At 36.0% G+C, this 18,415-nt stretch overlaps 2 protein-coding genes across 2 annotated transcripts in view; one reads left to right on the top strand and one right to left on the bottom strand.

Annotated features, from left to right (window-relative positions):
- The window catches only part of LOC107687191 (ubiquitin carboxyl-terminal hydrolase 24-like), a 79,997-nt gene extending 76,043 nt beyond the window's left edge, over positions 1-3,954 (bottom strand). The window contains exon 1 of the mRNA XM_016484423.1: positions 3,526-3,954. Coding sequence (XP_016339909.1) covers positions 3,526-3,807 — 282 coding nt within the window. The 5' untranslated portion in view covers positions 3,808-3,954. The remainder of the gene's footprint in view (positions 1-3,525) is intronic.
- Positions 3,955-4,889: 935 nt separating this feature from the next.
- LOC107687185 (biogenesis of lysosome-related organelles complex 1 subunit 2-like) lies at positions 4,890-6,734 on the top strand. The gene is made up of 5 exons (XM_016484417.1): positions 4,890-5,152; positions 5,479-5,595; positions 5,697-5,816; positions 6,014-6,118; positions 6,705-6,734. Exons 1-5 carry the CDS (start codon positions 4,993-4,995, stop codon positions 6,722-6,724), a joined length of 522 nt encoding a protein of 173 aa, XP_016339903.1. The 5' UTR covers positions 4,890-4,992; the 3' UTR covers positions 6,725-6,734.
- Positions 6,735-18,415: the final 11,681 nt, after the last annotated feature.

An 18,415-nucleotide genomic window follows, 5' to 3' on the forward strand; every position in this document is an offset into this window, starting at 1 on the left:
AAGAGAAAATCACTCACTGCTCTTACCTAAATAACTTTTATAGCTTAAATAAGAATCAGTGCATATTGAATTCATAGAGTAAATACTAAGCAGTGTTGTATTTTTCCTTTTTATTACTCAGTTCCTAAACTCATGTTAAAATTATTACACTAATGTTAAAATGACATTTTTATGTAATGCTAGAATAAAACACTACCGTTCACTTTCAGAAGTTGTTGTAGGGGTGCTTTCTTCTCACAAAAATTGAAACATGTATGCTAGTTATATTAGAATCAGAATCAGAATGAGCTTTATTCACCACTTAAGTGTGCGCAAACACAAGGAATTTGTTGTGGTTTTACAGGAGCTCTTGATACATACAAACATACATACAAATAACCATATATATATGACACAAGATAGTTATAGAAGTTCACAGAACTGACTCAGCAACAGCTGAGTAAAACTGTTTCATCTGAGCATGTGGCACTTTAAGCATTATCGTATCGCATATCGCATTATTTAATGAGTTATCGCATACCGCATTTTTCTTCAATATCGCACAGCCCTACAGATGAGATATAAAATGAGGCAAAACCATTTATATCGATATACTTTGAAATTGTGAATGAATCTGAAAAAAAAAAATTCGGAGGACAGACTGAGCTGCTGCAGGAAAACAACACGATCTAGGTTCTCCTGAACATGAGACATGCTTTATATGAACTATAATATAATTACTATGTTCAGATGAGTGAAACTGTGTTCCTCCTACCTCTTAGCAGGTAACATTTAACTTGTTTTTCTTTATCGTTTTTTTTTTCACAAATTCTGATTGTAAAAAGCAATAGTTTGTGGTTTATAAAGTAGATATTTCAAACCCTTTTTGCACAATGTATAGCATAACCTAGAGAGATACATTCTCTATATTTGTTTTCACAGCGTTCAATTCGAGTTATCTGATTAATTAATTAATTGAAAAAATAATAAACAGATTATGCCATAAACAGGTTGCATTCGAAAAGGAGAGCACTTCATATCTCTTCCACTATATGCAGCATCATCATAAACTGCAGTATGAAGAGTAGGGGTGTCGAAATTAATCGTTTTTACGATGCATCGCGATGCAGACGAGTACGATTCGGTATCGGTTCAGTAATAGACCATAACCGATTATAACGTACTGACGCTTTTCTGACGTCATTTGTCGCATACGTGCTTTGTCGCGTTAGCATACAATGGCGGAGGGAGGCGAGACGCGAGTGTGAGTAATTAAAAATGCTCCAGCTACTTTAAAAGCCGACATCTGGGCACATTTCGGCTTTTACGAACAACCTGGTAAGCACAACCTGGAGAAGAAACACGCTGTGCCTGTGTGTAAATCATGTCACACACAAATAAAATATGCAGGGGGTAATGCCACTAACTTGAGAAACCACGTCAGGTTCAGTTCATATATCTGACTGCTTGTATTTATTGACAAAATTGTATACATTAAGTAAAATTGAAAATTGAGGATGCAGTGCATCGTCGAATTGAACCGAATCAATGACATGATAATTGTAATCGAACCGAACCGTGAGACCAGTGTAGGTTCACACTAATCAAGAGTGTGTTAAAACAGACTTTTGATATGAAACAAAAGCAGTTGCAGCTTTATTTACCCATGGTGTGCTTTATGAAAAGAAAATGAAACATTCAACCCGATTTCCAGAAAATACAGCGCTATATAACGTGCATCACCTTTCAACCTAAAAATACAAAGACATGATTTTTGGTCCACATCATCCAAGCCTACTTGAAAGTCAGGCAGTTTATTCATTGTAACATATATTTAGCAACTTGATTGAAATCCTCGTAGTTAGAAAAACACTGCTCTCTTTGCCAAACACACATGCATATAATCCGATTAGTTATATCTAGTAGTATATTTAAAAATGTTCATTCCCCAAAAAGCTACAACAAAGTTGCAACAAACTGCTTTTCAACACTGATAAAAGCAATGGTTGAAGTAACATTGATACATATTTAAAGGGCTTTTCCATACAGGCTGAAGTCAGGTCTGACTGCACTGACCCACATGGTCATTTAAAATCACAGCACTTAAGTTTTCAGCTCTGACTGCGATTGACCAACAGGTCAAAGAATCCATGAGGGAAACAGTGAAAGAAACACTGCAACAGTTGGGCAATATATCAGACTCAGTGGCCTCATATCAGACAAGCTTTACACATAACTAATACTGTTTATCCCAGGGTTTCTGCAGGCTTTGCAAAGGTAAATTTAAGAGTTTTTAAGATTTAAGAAACGCTGTATTAGCAATGCTTTAAAGTTTGAAAATACAACTTCCAACATGTCTCTATTTATTTTTAATTCTTTTATTAGAAGAAAAAATTTAAATGTATGACTTTTTGTCATCCACTAGTCTATGAAAATAATTTTTACTGTACCTTCTGATCACACTGCAAAAAAAAAGCAATGCTTTTTTTCAGCATTTTGCCTCATTTTCCAGATTCTTAAATCAAAACACATTTACTTGGGAAGCAAAATTGCACAAAATAAAAAAAGTCTTGTTTTGTGAGAAATTGAGGCGGACAAGAGTTTATGATTAAAACAAATATTTGCCAATGGGCTCAGAAAAATCTACTTCATTTATTGGAAAAACAAGTTTTCATACCCCGTTGACAATATTTGCTTGTTTTAAACATAAACGTTGTTACATTTTTCAGAAAACAGGACTTTTCGATAATTGTATTGAGGAAAATATTCATTTTTTGAAGCACATGCAACATTTAATGCCATCATTTCATGATTTTCTGTTTACATTCCAGACCTTTTTAGTCCTCAATTTGTGGAATAGTGAATTAAGATCTCGTTAAGACCCGCAGAAAGCTTGTATCATAATCCAGACAAATAATAATTTGAGACCTGTGGGAATGCAGACTCCAAGCACACAAAAGTGAATTCATATTCACATGCTAATAAACAGCAGCTCCTCACAATCTGTTTAATTTAACCCAGTAATACTGGTCAATATTAGCTTCACTGCAGAGATAATATAACAGATGACATGCTGTAGTCTAATGACACTCGATGATTCAACAAACTGACATGAAAATCATCAGCCACACGTTTCCTGCTATTGCTTAACAGTTAGTAAGACAGACATTAGTTTAATAATTAATCAGGAGGAACAATACGCAACACGCAAATAAAAGCAGAGTAAACTCTAACAAGTCATGCATTTAAATGCAATCTACGACACCCATCCCCCAAGCTCCTTCAACTTCTTCTGGCATGTGAATGAATGCCTCTGCTGAATTCGTTCGTAACCTGCTAATGCATGCATTAAGAACGCAACGTTAAGAGAAAACATCTTGACATCCTCGTTAGGTGCTGCATGCGCATGCACAACAGGTAACGCATGCTTATGCAGAGGCGATAAAGCCGTGCGCCCGCCTTTCCCTCCGGTTTTTGACAGCCCCGGTGGTTCCGCCTCAAGCAGCCGTGCGATTCATCCCAAATGCATGCGTTTCATAATCATACCTCACTTTCCACGACATCGTGATACGCAGGCGGAGGATCAAACCCTCCGGTGCCCGTGCGCCCGCTGCTCTCGCCGTCTCCGCTGGGGCCGGAGCCCGGGGATGGGCCGCTTTCCATCGGCTCGTAGCCGTATCCGAGTCCCGGGCTTTCGTTGGTGAGCAGCGCGACAGCCTCGTTGATGTCGTTTTTGGCGAGGCGCAGGGCTTTCCGGATGGCCACCGGGTCTGGAAAACCCATGCATAACAGCGTGGTCGTATGCTGCTCCTCCTCTGTCTCCATCATGGAAGTGTGTCGATGATCCGGGCTTCAGTGAGGGGACACATAGCACAGGCATCCGGCTGTGCACGCCGCCATGTTTACAGTCGGTGTTGCTGCTGGAATCCTGTCACGATGGATTCCCGTCACAGGCAGAAGGCAGCGGGCTGAGAAGCGGGCCACGCCAATAGATCGCTAGGTGGGTGTAGACGGGAATACTTTTCAAAATAAAGGTCAAATAAAAAACCGCATTCATACTACTACTACTACACATAAATAACACTAGAAGAAAAATGCATGTATATAAAAAATAATGATATTTAAAAAGAAAACAATACGGAGCAATACAATTAAATTAATAATACAGAAAAGTAAATATATGTATATATAATATATGTATTTATTTATATTATTTATATTTATTTATATGTATACTAATTTTCACACACATATGAATGATCAGGGATATATTATATTATATATTATATCCCTGATCAAATTCATATGTGTGTGAAAATTAGTCAAATATGACTACAGTTTCTACAATAGTACAATACAAAAGTATAATATAATGTATTTTTAAGCAGATTATTTATTGATCAGCTATTTATTAGTTTATTTGATCAGTTTATTGTGCATCACATGACTGGGTTTGAATTTAATTACATTTCATTTAAAATTAATTATCTCGACTCTCTCTCTCTCTCTCTCTCTCTCTCTCTATATATATATATATAGAGAGAGAGAGAGAGAGAGAGATAGCATTTATAATCCACACAAAAATACATGAAATAATCATTATTTTGAAATGCACTCGGCCGGAAATACGCTTCATAAAAGCTTATTGTTCTTTGCTTCACTCTTTTTAAATTAGCAGAGTTGTCATGCAGCCCCACCCATATCTGTATATGAAACGTGTTTTTTGACCTATACTTTATTAATTATAACCCTTAATGATACACCTTTAGATTTCACATCTCGTATTTAGGAACTGTAGCCTATCTGACATGCATGTCAAAAAGAATATTACATACAAAAGAAGCAAGAGTATCGAATCTGACTACTTTATCATTTTTAACATATTCTCGTAACGCTTCATAAAAAAAGTCTTATATCAGTTTCGTTTCACCAGAATTAAAAAAAACGATTCGGTTTTATTTCCCTGCATAAGTCACGTGAAACTCGCTGGTCATGTGATCATGTGATGTGAAAATGGCAGCTTCGGGGGACGAGGCCGCGGCGATGGAGAGCATCAGTAAAGCATCGGTTCCCCCGACCGACCTCAACCTCACCGCCGAGCCCGAGCACAAGAGAGAGGCGGCCACAAACGATGCGACAGAGAACCAAAAAGCCAAAAGACCCAGTAATAACAGTAAGCTGCTTTTGTAAACAGATCAGCCTGTGTGCAAGTCACTGCAACTTCATCTATTACGATTCTCTTAGCTTTCCAGTGCTGCTGTTGGTCCTGTTGTGTTTGTGTCTTAATTTTGGGTTAATGCAACCTGTTTTGGGCTATTTGACTTGTCCTGTTTCCAAAGAGAATGATGCGTTTTGTGTACATTTGTAACTAGACTGTGTCTTAAAACCCAGTAAGCTTTGCACTTTTGGGCATCAAATACATTTAGTGCTTAAAAATTAAGCCTAGGTAGGCAGCTCACTAGTTTTCAGTGCACTAGAAGTGTTTGCTGTCTGTAACAGATGACGGAGGAGTGGAGACAGCAGAGGAGGCCACTGAACCCGCTGAACCTGATATCAGTGAGCTCTGCAGAGACATGTTTGACAAAATGGCAGTTTTCTTACAGGGAGAGCTCACCGGTAATGATAATAAAAGAACAGCAATTATTAAATTTCTCTCTCTTTCAGTTTATATATAGACTTCTAGAACTTTGTGTGTAATGTTTGTTCCGTTTACTCAGCAACCTGCGAGGACTACAAACTCCTGGAGAACATGAACAAACTCACCAGTCTGAAGTACATGGAGATGAAGGACATATCCATCAACATCAGCCGCAATCTACAAGATCTCAATCAGAAATGTGAGAAATGGGGCAGCAATATATAAAATCAGCCAATGTATGTTTTGTTCATGTAACATTAAGTTACATTAAGTTCAAAGTACACTTATGTTAGTGTTTTATTTACATTGCAAGCGTTTGTTTTGTGATTTGCTAATAAGTGAGTATTCAAGCCGTATATTGATCATCTTAAATGATGTTCTCATTTTTGGCTTTAGATGCCAGTTTGCAGCCTTATCTGGATCAGATTAACCAGATCGAGGAGCAGGTTACAGCTCTGGAACAGGCTGCTTATAAACTAGACACGTATTCAAAGAAACTGGGTGAGTACAAAAATCAACAACTCTCTTTTTTTACTGTTTTATTATTTGCTTTTATACAGTTCAAATAGTTAATTACAAATTATGAAGGACACCATTAGGTTTGTCTGAAGTCTGAACTGTGAATTATTTTGATTGAACCTACCCTAAACGTACTGAAAACAAAAGGTGAGTTGATTGTCGTGACAATAGGTTGCTGCAGTGTAGGCCAACCCAAAGATAGCATCATCTTGATTCCTTTGACAAAAAAAAAAAAAAAAAAACAGAAGGATTTTTCCGTTGGCTTTGTTCATCATGATAATCTTCACAAATGAACACAATTTTTACCAATTCTGAAGTCTAAATACAATTAACAGAAGCTAAATATAGGCTATTGGAACAGTTTGCAAGAGCACGACTACAAACTCAGTAAGGCTATAAAAGTGGACTAGTATGTAGATAAGTTTAACTCTTTGATTTGATGTTTAATGTTACCAAATGCTTTTTTCAAGACAAGCTGTAGAAAAACACACACACAAGTGGTTATTACTGGTGTATTTTACGTTGTAGAATAAAACATGAAAATATCTTGAGCTTGTGTTCACCACAGACCTTATTTCAAGCATTTAACTAAACACCCGGTCAAAAAAACCCATTGACTTCAGTATGATGGATCCAGAAGTGCTAAAATGCAGAAATATGCAATATTTCTGGGTTTTGCCCAACAAAAACGTCATCCCTGCTGCACTCTACGAAGAACCACCTCTGTTTTGTTGAACATTTGTATTTTTAATTATTTTCAAAATCTTAACTAACCTAACTAAAATGTAATTTTGTGAACTTGTGGAATAAAAAAAAAAAAGTGTGACGTGAATGGTATTACGTATTTTAATATGGTGCAGTTAACAAACGTACCTCACATTTTCTACCTTAAATGACTTTTTATACCGCTGAATTTGTGCAATTATGATTATTTGCAGCTGCTGTTAGATGATATAGTCATGCAAACGAACAAATGCAGTTCTTCTTATGTTTTGTTTTATAATATCTATGAATTGCTGTGATTCAAACCTCTCTCTTCATATCCACCAGAGGGCATACGAAGCCCACACATAGTCTGACTCAATCTTTAACCTGAATTTGACTAGAAGCCACAGTGAAATGTATGGTGAGGCGCTCATCCACAGAGATAGTGGCCAATGTATCGTATGTTCAGGCTCCAATGTCAGGATACCAAAATAATCAGCATGGAGCCATTTCATTTACTTCATAGACAGTGTAACAGTCCATAACCATTACTGTATTGACCCACATTCATTTAATAACTTTACTATTCTGTAGTGTCTTATTTAATATGAAACATTTAACAGTACACGATATGATATAATTTCTTTGACATATTTGATATTTTCGCAATTTGAAATAGTCTAAAAGAACAAACCAAATTTGTCTCTTTCTCACTTTGATTTTGGCCACACACACTTGCTGTTTATAACGTCACAATGTTTTTCTCTCTACCTAGAAAGTTATTCTCACTCCCTTGATATATTTGCTCTTTAAACTTAAACACACTTGACACATAAACACAACATTGAGCCAATATAAAGACTGTCTCTACTCGCTGATAGCAGGTTTTATTTATCTTTTAAAGAAATGATACGCTGTCCTTCACTTTACATTTTTTTTTTTATTTATTATGCAGTTGTGTGGTGCTGGTCCTGATGTTCCCTTGGCCATATCTTTCCTTTTTCCACAAACAGGTGCTGCTTTGCCTTTTTAACCTCAGAAACTGGAAAGCTAGACTGTAAATTATTTGTTTTGTGTCTCTACTCGCTGATAGCAGGTTTTCTTTATCTTTTAAAGAAATGATACGCTGTCCTTCACTTTACATTTTTTTATTTATTTATTATGCAGTTGTGTGGTGCTGGTCCTGATGTTCCCTTGGCCATATCTTTCCTTTTTCCACAAACAGGTGCTGCTTTGCCTTTTTAACCTCAGAAACTGGAAAGCTAGACTGTAAATTATTTGTTTTGGTTGCATCGGATGAATGTAGTACTAGGCGGCGGATGGATAAATAATGTTTTTCTTTTTCTTTTTTTTACCTTTTTTCTCAATTCTGAGTTTACATCTCGCTTTTTTCTTTTTTCTCTTTTGTTTCTGCCATTTTTCTCTCGCAATTGCAAGTTTATCTCACAGTTCAGACTTTTCTTCTCAGATTTACAAGTTTATATCGCAATTGTGAATTGGCGTGTGTCAATTTTGACATTTTTCTCAGAATTGCAAGTTCATCATTTTGACTTTTTATTAGAATTTGGAGTTTATACGCATCTCATGCTTTTGACTTTTTCCTCAGAGTTCGGAGTTTATATCACAATTCTGACTTTAAAAAAATATATATATCTTAATTGCAAGTTTGCAGTTGTATTTTAAATTGTTTTCAAAATCTTAACTAACCTACATAAAATGTCAATTTGTGAACTTTTGGAATAAAAAAAAGGGAAGTTTATATTTCACAATTCTGACTTTTTCTCAGAATTCAGTGTTTATTTGTCATGTTTCTGATTTTTCTTATATATCTTAATTCTGACTTTATTTCCTGAGAATTGCAAGTTTGCAGTTCTGACTTTTTTATCTGAATTGTGAGGTATCAACTCAGAATTCTGAGGAAAAAGTTAGAATTGTGAGATGATTGTTTATTTAACTGTAATTCCATCAAAAATTGAAGTCGTCTGCCTCTGTCAGTTCTGATTACTATCAGTTCTTCATCAGTCTGAAGTTACTCTAGTCCTCAGAGATCAGTTTACTGGAAATGTGTATGTAGGTGGCGGAGGGGTCTGTGGTAATCTTTGTGTGTAAGCCTCACATACATCTAATGCTATGCTGTGCGTATGTTGTGTTTACGGTAATTAGATCCCGGAATGCTGCTTATAACATACACTTGAAAGGAAAAGTAACTGAGCACAATGACTCATTAATCAACACTTCCCCCAGTCCACGTACAGCTGGATTTATGCTGTTAGTGGGCTTCAGTGATGAGAGATGCTCATTGGTTAGTTCCCCCCACCCTCGGGGACTCTGTTTCTCCAGTGCTTATATGTAAAACAAGCTTAGTTTCAAACACAGAGCATGTCTTTTACAAACATCTGGCATATATCTATGATTACATTCATATTTTGTGAATCACGAGTTGCTGTGTTTGCTGGCTGAACTGGGTGCTACACCCTCCTAAATAGTTCTAGCATCGCGGGGCAAATCCCGGGCAGAGCAGCAGAGGTCATGGATACAGCCGTTTGTATGCATGTGGATATAGTGCTTAATCACATTTTTTGACAAGACTAATTATGAGCCCCTGTTCGAGTGGGTAATTAGTGTTGAGTGGCGCTAATGTTCTAGTTGCCTCCGGGGCTTTTAAGTCCGCTAACATGTTCTAACCTACGCACTTTGAATTACTGCCAACACTGGGTTTCTGGCATTATTCAGGACCAGCACATTGAGTAATAGGCCTACTTTCTTTCTTTTTTTTTTTTTTAAAGGTATGTTTTATACATATGGTTTAGCATATGATACATTATGACAGGCAGGACCTTTTAGTGATGCAGCTCCAAAAATTATGCATTTGTACTGTTAAGGATATACAGTATATCACACAAGCACTGCTGACAGATTAGACCAACAGTGCAACTGCGAATGTGATATTGCTTTAACAAAACAGTACATTAAACAAGTTAATATTGAGTAACTTACATTTTAGGCAAACAACTGCTCCGTCAACGAAAATAGTTACTAGTACAATCAACACAAAGTGGTTGCATTTCTGAATGAATCAGTTAAGTGAATGAATCAATGACACTCAGTCACTTGTTTATTGTTTCTCAAAGCAGTGTTGTTGAACGAATTGGTTGAGTTCATGATTCAGTGATTCACTAATAAAGACAATGTCTATATCTGAATATGCTACTAAATAGGAAAAAGAAAAAAAAAGTATTTTAAAGAGTATGTCCGAATTCACAGTATTCATAAAATAGTAACCAAAACGTACCCAGATGAATTGCTGCTACTTCCAGCGAGATTCTGAAGTGCACATCCATCGGACACTATACTATCCCATGAGGCCACAGGAGAGGATTGGGGATAACTGACACTGGAAGGTCACATGACAATGACGACATGATGAAGTATGTCTGGATTAAGTACATACTACACACATTCATACTATATAGAACATACTTTTTAATGGTCACTAAGTAATTACTTCAAAATAAGTACCAACTTAGAGAGTATGTGATTTTAGACATAGCCAGTCACTTCAATGGATCAGAGTTTTGAATGAATCAGTTGAAATAAAGTTGTTAAAAGAATAGTTTGAGTTCAAGATTCAATGATTCACTCATAAAGACACTGGCTCAATTTGGAAAAGATAGAGACAAGAAATACAGAAATGGGTAGTAGAGTAGTATGCTGTTCCAAATTCAGTCACGTGATTGTTCCTGAAAGAAATCAGTGAGTTGAATGAGTTATTCAATTAATCGCTCCTAAGGACAGTCACTTGCTGCCACCTACTGGCAGATCTCAAGAATAAAAATGTGCAGTTAATTGTAAAGAGACGTGGAAGATCAAGGTATGACATTTTAATGAAAAATGATGACGTCAAAAAAAAAAAGTTGCAAAATGAAACATATGCATGGATGATCCATTCACAATAAGATTAATAACATCCATCCATCGATTCGGGAAGTCAAAAACATGAATTTAAAGAACAGTTTGGGGGAATTTTTTTATTTTAACAAAAATATAAACCACTATTATACAGCTTAATGTGTCTAAAACAAACACTGGCAAGCGCAGTGATACAAACAGTGAAAAGTCAGACTTGGTTGCTGTTGGACTGTTACATCAGCAGTCTTGGAACACAACTCGACCAATCAAGTTTGAGGACCGGAACGAACCGTTGTATAAATGAAGTTCAATGCCAAATCCTAATGTGCTTTCTACTCTCTGTATGAAATATACACTAATACTGACACCTTCGATGTCATAACACAAAAAAAAGGTGAAAAGAGGATTATTTCACTCAAGACATGTGCCAAGGCCAACACAAATACTGTGTCTGAACTATCTAAGTGTATTTCAGTGAAAGAAAATGGCAATATGTCTAAAAGCAGAGGATCTCAGTGTTGTAAATGGCTGATTGCCCGATTCCACCACAGAAAACACATTAGCGCACCACAAATGTGACATGCATGAACTCCTTCAACCTCAATAGATTTTTCACCGATGGGTTCAGAAGGAACACAGAGCTCGTAAAGTCGTGTGGTGTTCACCAATCATTCAGAATCAGTATTCCTGACTCTGAGACACTTTATAGAAGATGTGGCGAAAAATCAAGCGTAAATATTCTTCACATTAGGCAGACATTTTTATTTTTCCTCTTTGAGAATTTTCCTCACAAAATAATGTTCCAAAAACTGACCATGGCTGTGAAAACGGGGGAAGTTTATTATATGAAAAACAACCAAACCTTGACTACTCAATGGCTTCTGCCTACCGAATACAAGCAAACAAATATTTTGGTTGTTGTGTACTTACACACATATGGTTCCCTGTGCCGGCATATGACTCACCATCCGACAGTTGTGTTTAATTTAGGACATGAATGTGATGCTAACAATATGCTAGCCTGTATGTGAATATAATATAAATATGTATTTATGTATGTGAATATAATATAAATATGTATTTATGAAATTACATGTAAAAATGTACTTTATGCCTACTTAAGTGGGTCAAAAAGTTCAACTAATTGCATTTATTAGGCTATAAATGTAAACATTTTCATTTAACTGTAAATAACGTGTAATTAGTTTACACTTCAAGAAACTGAATGTATTTTTTTAGCCTTGACATATCAGCTTTAAAATCATTCTGGTGGTACACTTAGCTATAATAAGGTGAATGTTTTTTTAAATTTTTTTTTTTTACGAAATTCCACGAAAAGAGCAGATTTCTTTACGACAGAAACAAATGCACATGCAGAGCTATTTACTGTAATTATGACAGTGAATTCCACTAATTTAAATTGCTTAGTATATTCTTTTAAAGTATTGCCTATTATTTCCATAAACAGTACTCTTTTTAAAAGTATGCTATTTCACAAGAGCTTCCAAAGCAAGTTGAGCAATCTCTGATATTGAGAACAGGACACAAACTCAAAGCAAACCCCTCAAAACACCTGGGGAAAGTAATGCAGTTCTGAGTAAAAGGCAGAAGTAAATTAAAATTGGCTACACTAGAAACTAGAGCACATAGCCTTTAACAATGTACAGAAATTAAGATCCAAGATAGACTTTCTTTGATGAGAAGAAGTGATAAAGAGCTTGGAATTGCATGGTCGGTGTTTCAATTTGTGGTGAAAGAAATTCCTGTTTTTCCTCTGGGAATGCTGAACCCTACGAGACCACAGGAGACCGCTTGTACTGAAGTAAATAAACATACATAAATCTAAGTCCTTCCCTGGGAGCCCATGAGGAATTGTGTTTGCGAGTGAGTCAGTGAGCGAGAGAAAGCATGAAATGTGTTCATGTGTAAGAGCTGAGTGATTGGACGGATCTCTTTCATATCTTTATCTGAATCACAATGAGTGAGAATTTGATAGATAGACTGGAATGTTTTGAATTGGTAGCTTGAACCACTCACAAACATCCGCAGGTGCTGATATCTGTTTCAGAGTCATGGTTATTTGTGATACTTTCTTTAGACAAACTCCTGCAAACTGAGGATCATATGAATGTTTCTTGGATGCTTTGACAGAATAACAGCAGTCACTTATTAGTCTTTATGAAGTTTTTCAAATGATCAGAAGCCTATGGTTTTTTTCAACCACTTTGTCATCTCCCAAGTGAAAATTGTCATTTCATCACTTACAGACATAATATCAATTTTTGTCCTTTGCATAAATACTTCAGAATGAGTTACGGGCCAAAATTTCAGTTCTGTAATAGTGCAAACGAGAATAAATATGCATTAAGTGCATGTAATTTCTTTGCATTACTCAGTAAAACATACAATTGTATTTAAAACTTATATAGGCCTATTCATAATACAAGATGAAGCACTGAAATTCCATTGTAGCTCCTTGCAGTAAACGCCACTTTTAATTTCAAAGGCCTCAGAATATCCTTCCCCTAGCGCTGACCCACAGCTGGATCCCTTCGGCAGGAGAGAGTGGATTATAGGAGAGGATATTGGGATACTTTAGACCAGAACCCAAATGCTCTTCACACTAATAAGAAGCAGACTGCAATTCTGGTCACTACCCCTTCCTTCCCTTGTCACACACAAGCATGCAAACAACACTACCCTCGTCCCATTTGACATACAGTGTTGGGGCTACGGTCTCCACGCTCTGCTACAGTAAACCCCATCAGCAAGGGCTCATAATGCATCTCTCCCACCAGGACAGAGTAATCAAAAACAGCTGCTGTGATTAACTGGGATCCCCCTAACAGCAAAAAAACATTATTTATGCTTTTGCCTTATTAGCTTTATATACAGTGGGTACGGAAAGTATTCAGACCCCCTTCAATTTTTCACTCTTTGTTATTTCCTGCAAAATATTATAGTGTTAGATAGGGGTGCAACGGTTCTCAGTAAAAAATCGAACCGTACCGTTCTCCTCACACGGTTCGGCATGCACTAGGACCGCGGTTCAACTTAAATCTGACAATGCATCTGTAATATGGTTTGTTAGAGTTCGGCTAATGCATGTTTCTGTTGATGGATACAAATTCTGGCTTCCCAATACATTACAACAAGAGCAATGAGAGAGGAAAAATAAACAATACGTGGACAAACCAGTCACTCTTTAATCAATGTGAGTGCTTTATGCTGGAATAACTGTCATTTATGCCGTCATCATGTGTTGATAGAGCAGGTGAGACCTGAACAGCACACGTTGCTATCTGTGTTTAAAATAAACTCATTTAAGCCTTGCCAGTTTAAATATTAAAGAGCCAGAAGACGTGTCGCACGCGCAGTGAGAAGATCTGTGTGGTCGCTCATCTGAAGCGTGTGAACCCCCCATCTCAGAACGCGTGCAAATATTAAGCTCTCTGTGAAGTATTGTGTTTGAATGGACAAATTCACACAAAAATTATGTCAAAATGCCCGTCTTGGTGAGCATCCTAACAGACATAGTCAGCTGAACGTACAGTATCAGTGCACTGGATCAGTGCGTTCTCTTAAAGTGACAGCACTTTCTTAATGTTAATCAAACAGCAACAACACAGAAATCTCTCACTGCTCTTGATTGAATAACTTTTGTAACTTTAAGGATTAATCTTTAATTTATACAGTCAAATATGCAATGTTATTTTACATTTGATTTATTCAATTTCTGTACCTAAAAACTATGTTAGACCTATCTAAAAAAACTGAAAAGCAGTTTATTTTATTTGTATCTTTTTTCACTGTTTATTTATTTGTGCTGTTGCCTGTAGTTAATTATTTGTTCTTATTTTCTTTATTTTTATTTGACAATATAGTTTTTTTCCCCTAAACATAGCACATACCGAACCGTAGCGAAACCGTGACTCTAAAACCGTGATACAAACCGAACCGTGAGTAAGTTAAACTATTGCACCCCTAATATATATATACTGTATATTAGGGCTGGCAATAGATTAAAAATGTTAATCGCAATTAATCACACCCGTTTTTGTGCGTGTGATTAATCGTGATTAATTGCACACTTATCATGAAATTAAGCATATACCATTTATCTTGCTTAATAGGTTAATTTTGTCATTATTTGCTATATCCAGCAAAGTAAACCAAAAGATTGAAGGGTAATTCTCACAAAACTGTATTTTCTGCAAGCTTTTCTCAGGATAAATGTAGATGTCTTTCCAAAAAAGGACACCAAAAGAACTCCAAAAGGACACCAAAGAACCAAACCAAATGATATAAGAAGTTCATATAATTGATACATTTGTGCACACTGACTAAACACAGCAACATACACACGACAAATCAAAACATTATCCTGAATGTGTGTGGAAACAACGTGAGTGTACTGAAATGTGTCTGTGCATGAATACAACATATGATCTGTGCGTCAAGAGCGCTCAACACGGTATATCAGACTCACGCGTGCTTACGACTCCTGTACGTCAACGCAATCGTCTTTACCTTGATTGCAATCTTCAACCATCAAAACTCAAACATCAGAAGAAGCTGCTTTGCTTTATCCAGCCGAGAAAACGTAGTTTGCATATCATAGTGGTGGGATGTTTTGACGTTACGTTCAGTCTGTAGTTCACACTGCGCGACGCGTGAGTGAGCTCTAGCGCTCTTCAGAAACAATCACAGAGCTTGTGTTTTAAAGCGAGACACACTGGAATGAATAATTCACTGAAAACGCAACGTGAGTATATTCTCTCCGCCATCTCTTATGTAATCAGCCTGGTTTTCTTTACATTAGTCCTGTTTTGGACTGATTGCTTGAATGGATTCGCTTGCTGGATCACTGGACTGAAAACTTTCCCGGCGTTTAGCGGCTTAAAATGATCTGATTGCAAACAGAAAAGCGAAATCGGGAAAAAAGGTTTAGAATAGAAATTGTGTTTCAGTAATTTTGCGTTAATTGCGTTAAATTATTTTAACGCGTGAAGGGTTTTGAATCAATCGCAACGTTGACAGCCCTAATATATATATAGGCCTATATATATATATATATAGAGAGAGAGAGAGAGAGAGAGAGATTTTGTTACTGACTGAATCAGTGTTTTGGAAGAACTGGTTAAATAATAAATTTAAGGAATCACTCAAAGTCTTGTTGGCACCTAAAAGAGTCAAAGAGTCATGCTACAAGAGTCAGAATCGCAACCACTTTGGAACGAACCAACAGAGTCAAGTACAATGATACAAAATTATGTTAGCAAAAGCAAATTGGGTAATCAATGCATTATATAGAGAGAGAGAGAGCGAGTGAGATTTTGTTACTGACTGAATCAGTGTTTTGGAAGAACTGGTTAAATAATAAATTTAAGGAATCACTCAAAGTCTTGTCGGCACCTAAAAGAGTCAAAGAGTCATGCTACAAGAGTCAGAATCGCAACCACTTTGGAACGAACCAACAGAGTCAAGTACAATGATACAAAATTATGTTAGCAAAAGCAAATTGGGTAATCAATGCATTGCTGATAATGGCCGTCACTACAGATGCCTCCACTGAGCAGCTGGTCGGCCTGCTTCTGTTGTTTATTCCATTGATCTTCAGAGATTCAGAGCTCATTGTGTTTTATGTGGTTTTGTGGTGCTAACAAACACAGAGCTGCCTGTAAATCTCCTGAAACATTGGACACCACTGCAAACGTGTTTCACAGGGAAGACACAAGCTGCCCTCTCAGGGCCACATTTCATTCCTTCTCTCCATTCACAGCTCTTTACATGAGGTGTAAATCAGATCCTCAGAGACGAAGCCATGGCTGTTCAATGACCCATTAATGCAGCTGCTCTGTTCCCACATTAACAAACTGCCCAGATTGTTTACTTATGCATATGAGCCCATATGAGAGGAGAATACTTGGAAACGCCCTGAGCCTCTGTCTGATTTGACCGTCATGCAGGAACTTTATCTTTGCAGTGAAGACATCTGGTAGTCATTTCTCTAACCAGGCAATGGATGGTTTACACAGAACCTTTTGCTGCAAACCTTGGCAAGTCAAGCAAACTGCAACGTTGATATAACACAGGGCATGGGGTGTAATCATATATGATATACGTAATAATATACGACAACATGATCCTCTACAATAAACTTTAGGTAACAGTTGGTGAGATACTGCACACTGAAATTTCCCAGAATTCTCATCATGAGTTACTACAGAGCGACTCACAATTGAGCATCCAAATATTTAGATTTAATCTTGATTTCTAGGTCCAGATTTAACACAGTCAACACTGATTTTAATCTTGATGATATTGATGTGTCAAAACACAGTGTTGATGTTGTCATGGGCAGTAAAGAGGCAGAAAAAAATAAAAAATAAAAATACAATCTGGTGCAGCAGGCTATTTTTTTATTAAATGAATATATATATATATATATTAAAATGTTAAAATAAAAGGTTTAAATTAACATTTAACATTTAATGTAATGCATTTTTCAATTTATGAAGGAATTTCTACTTAAAAATACATAAGTATACACAAAAAGACATAATATTCAGACCATTTCCCCCCTTTTTATATTTAATATTAAAATGTAAAGATTTAAAAAAATATTTGAATATTTAAAATTTTATGTATTTATTTTTCAAATTATGATACCATTTATATAGATGAATACACAATTTGACAATATTTACAATCATGACAATATTTACACTGTTCGTTTCCCTTTTGTGGCAACAACGGCCTTGATTAATTTTGTCTCTTATGTGCTCACAATTATAAAAACATATTTAAAAAAACAAACGAATGTATCGAATGAATGAATAAATAAATATTTTCAAGTTATTTTTTCAATTTATGATACCATTCTCTACAGATAAATTCATAATTAAGTATATATTTTGACAATGTTCAGACCATTTTTTTCCATTTGTTACGACAAGGGCCTAGATGTTCTGTCTCTGGCACAATTCTGTCTCTAATGTGCTCACATTCATAAAAACATAGTTATAATTTAAATAAATAAATAAATATATAAAATATTTGAATTTTAAAATTCAAAACAAAGAAAAAAAAACAACAACAAAGTGATTCAAATGAAAATACTGAAATAATTATATATCCTCCTGACTACCAGCTATGGAGTTTTGTTCACTGTAGAGGACATTATGTTACGTTACACGTCACAGTTTTAAGTCTGGATGTCCTGTACAGAGCACATTCAGGGCTTTTCAGAGATACCAAATGATTGGATGTTTCACCATGATCACTCCCTCTCTTTGGTCTTTAAAAATGGCGGACATTCATTTAGTGATCAAATGTAACACCCTAATGAAAATATGATAATATTTTGTAATTATCATTTAAATCTGACTAATTGACCAATTGTTTGTCATAAATCAACATCTCAGGAAAATGTTATGGGGTTTCAAATCAAAATATGACCTTCTGTTATGAAACAGGACATCAATTTCATACATGTCCACTTTAGAGGACACCAGGACTTAAAGCATGTTTATTACACATTTTGGGAGACACAACAAATGAATAGAGAAAAAAAATTATATATCAATATTCCTATTAAATATTAGATATTATTATGAAAATCTTGCTAATTATTACTCACATTATTGCACGTATTTGTTCATT

The sequence above is a fragment of the Sinocyclocheilus anshuiensis genome, unplaced genomic scaffold, assembly GCF_001515605.1.
Source record: "Sinocyclocheilus anshuiensis isolate Anshui unplaced genomic scaffold, SAMN03320099.WGS_v1.1 scaffold1355, whole genome shotgun sequence".
Taxonomy (NCBI): Eukaryota; Metazoa; Chordata; class Actinopteri; order Cypriniformes; family Cyprinidae; genus Sinocyclocheilus; species Sinocyclocheilus anshuiensis.

Excerpts from the sequence above, each read along its gene's own strand:
- LOC107687185 (XM_016484417.1), top strand. The coding sequence starts at position 4,993 with ATGGCAGCTTCGGGGGACGAGGCCGCGGCGATGGAGAGCATCAGTAAA. Across the intron at positions 5,596-5,696 it reads CTTACAGGGAGAGCTCACCG|CAACCTGCGAGGACTACAAA; the intron begins GTAATGATAATA and ends CCGTTTACTCAG. Across the intron at positions 6,119-6,704 it reads CACGTATTCAAAGAAACTGG|ACCTTATTTCAAGCATTTAA; the intron begins GTGAGTACAAAA and ends TGTTCACCACAG.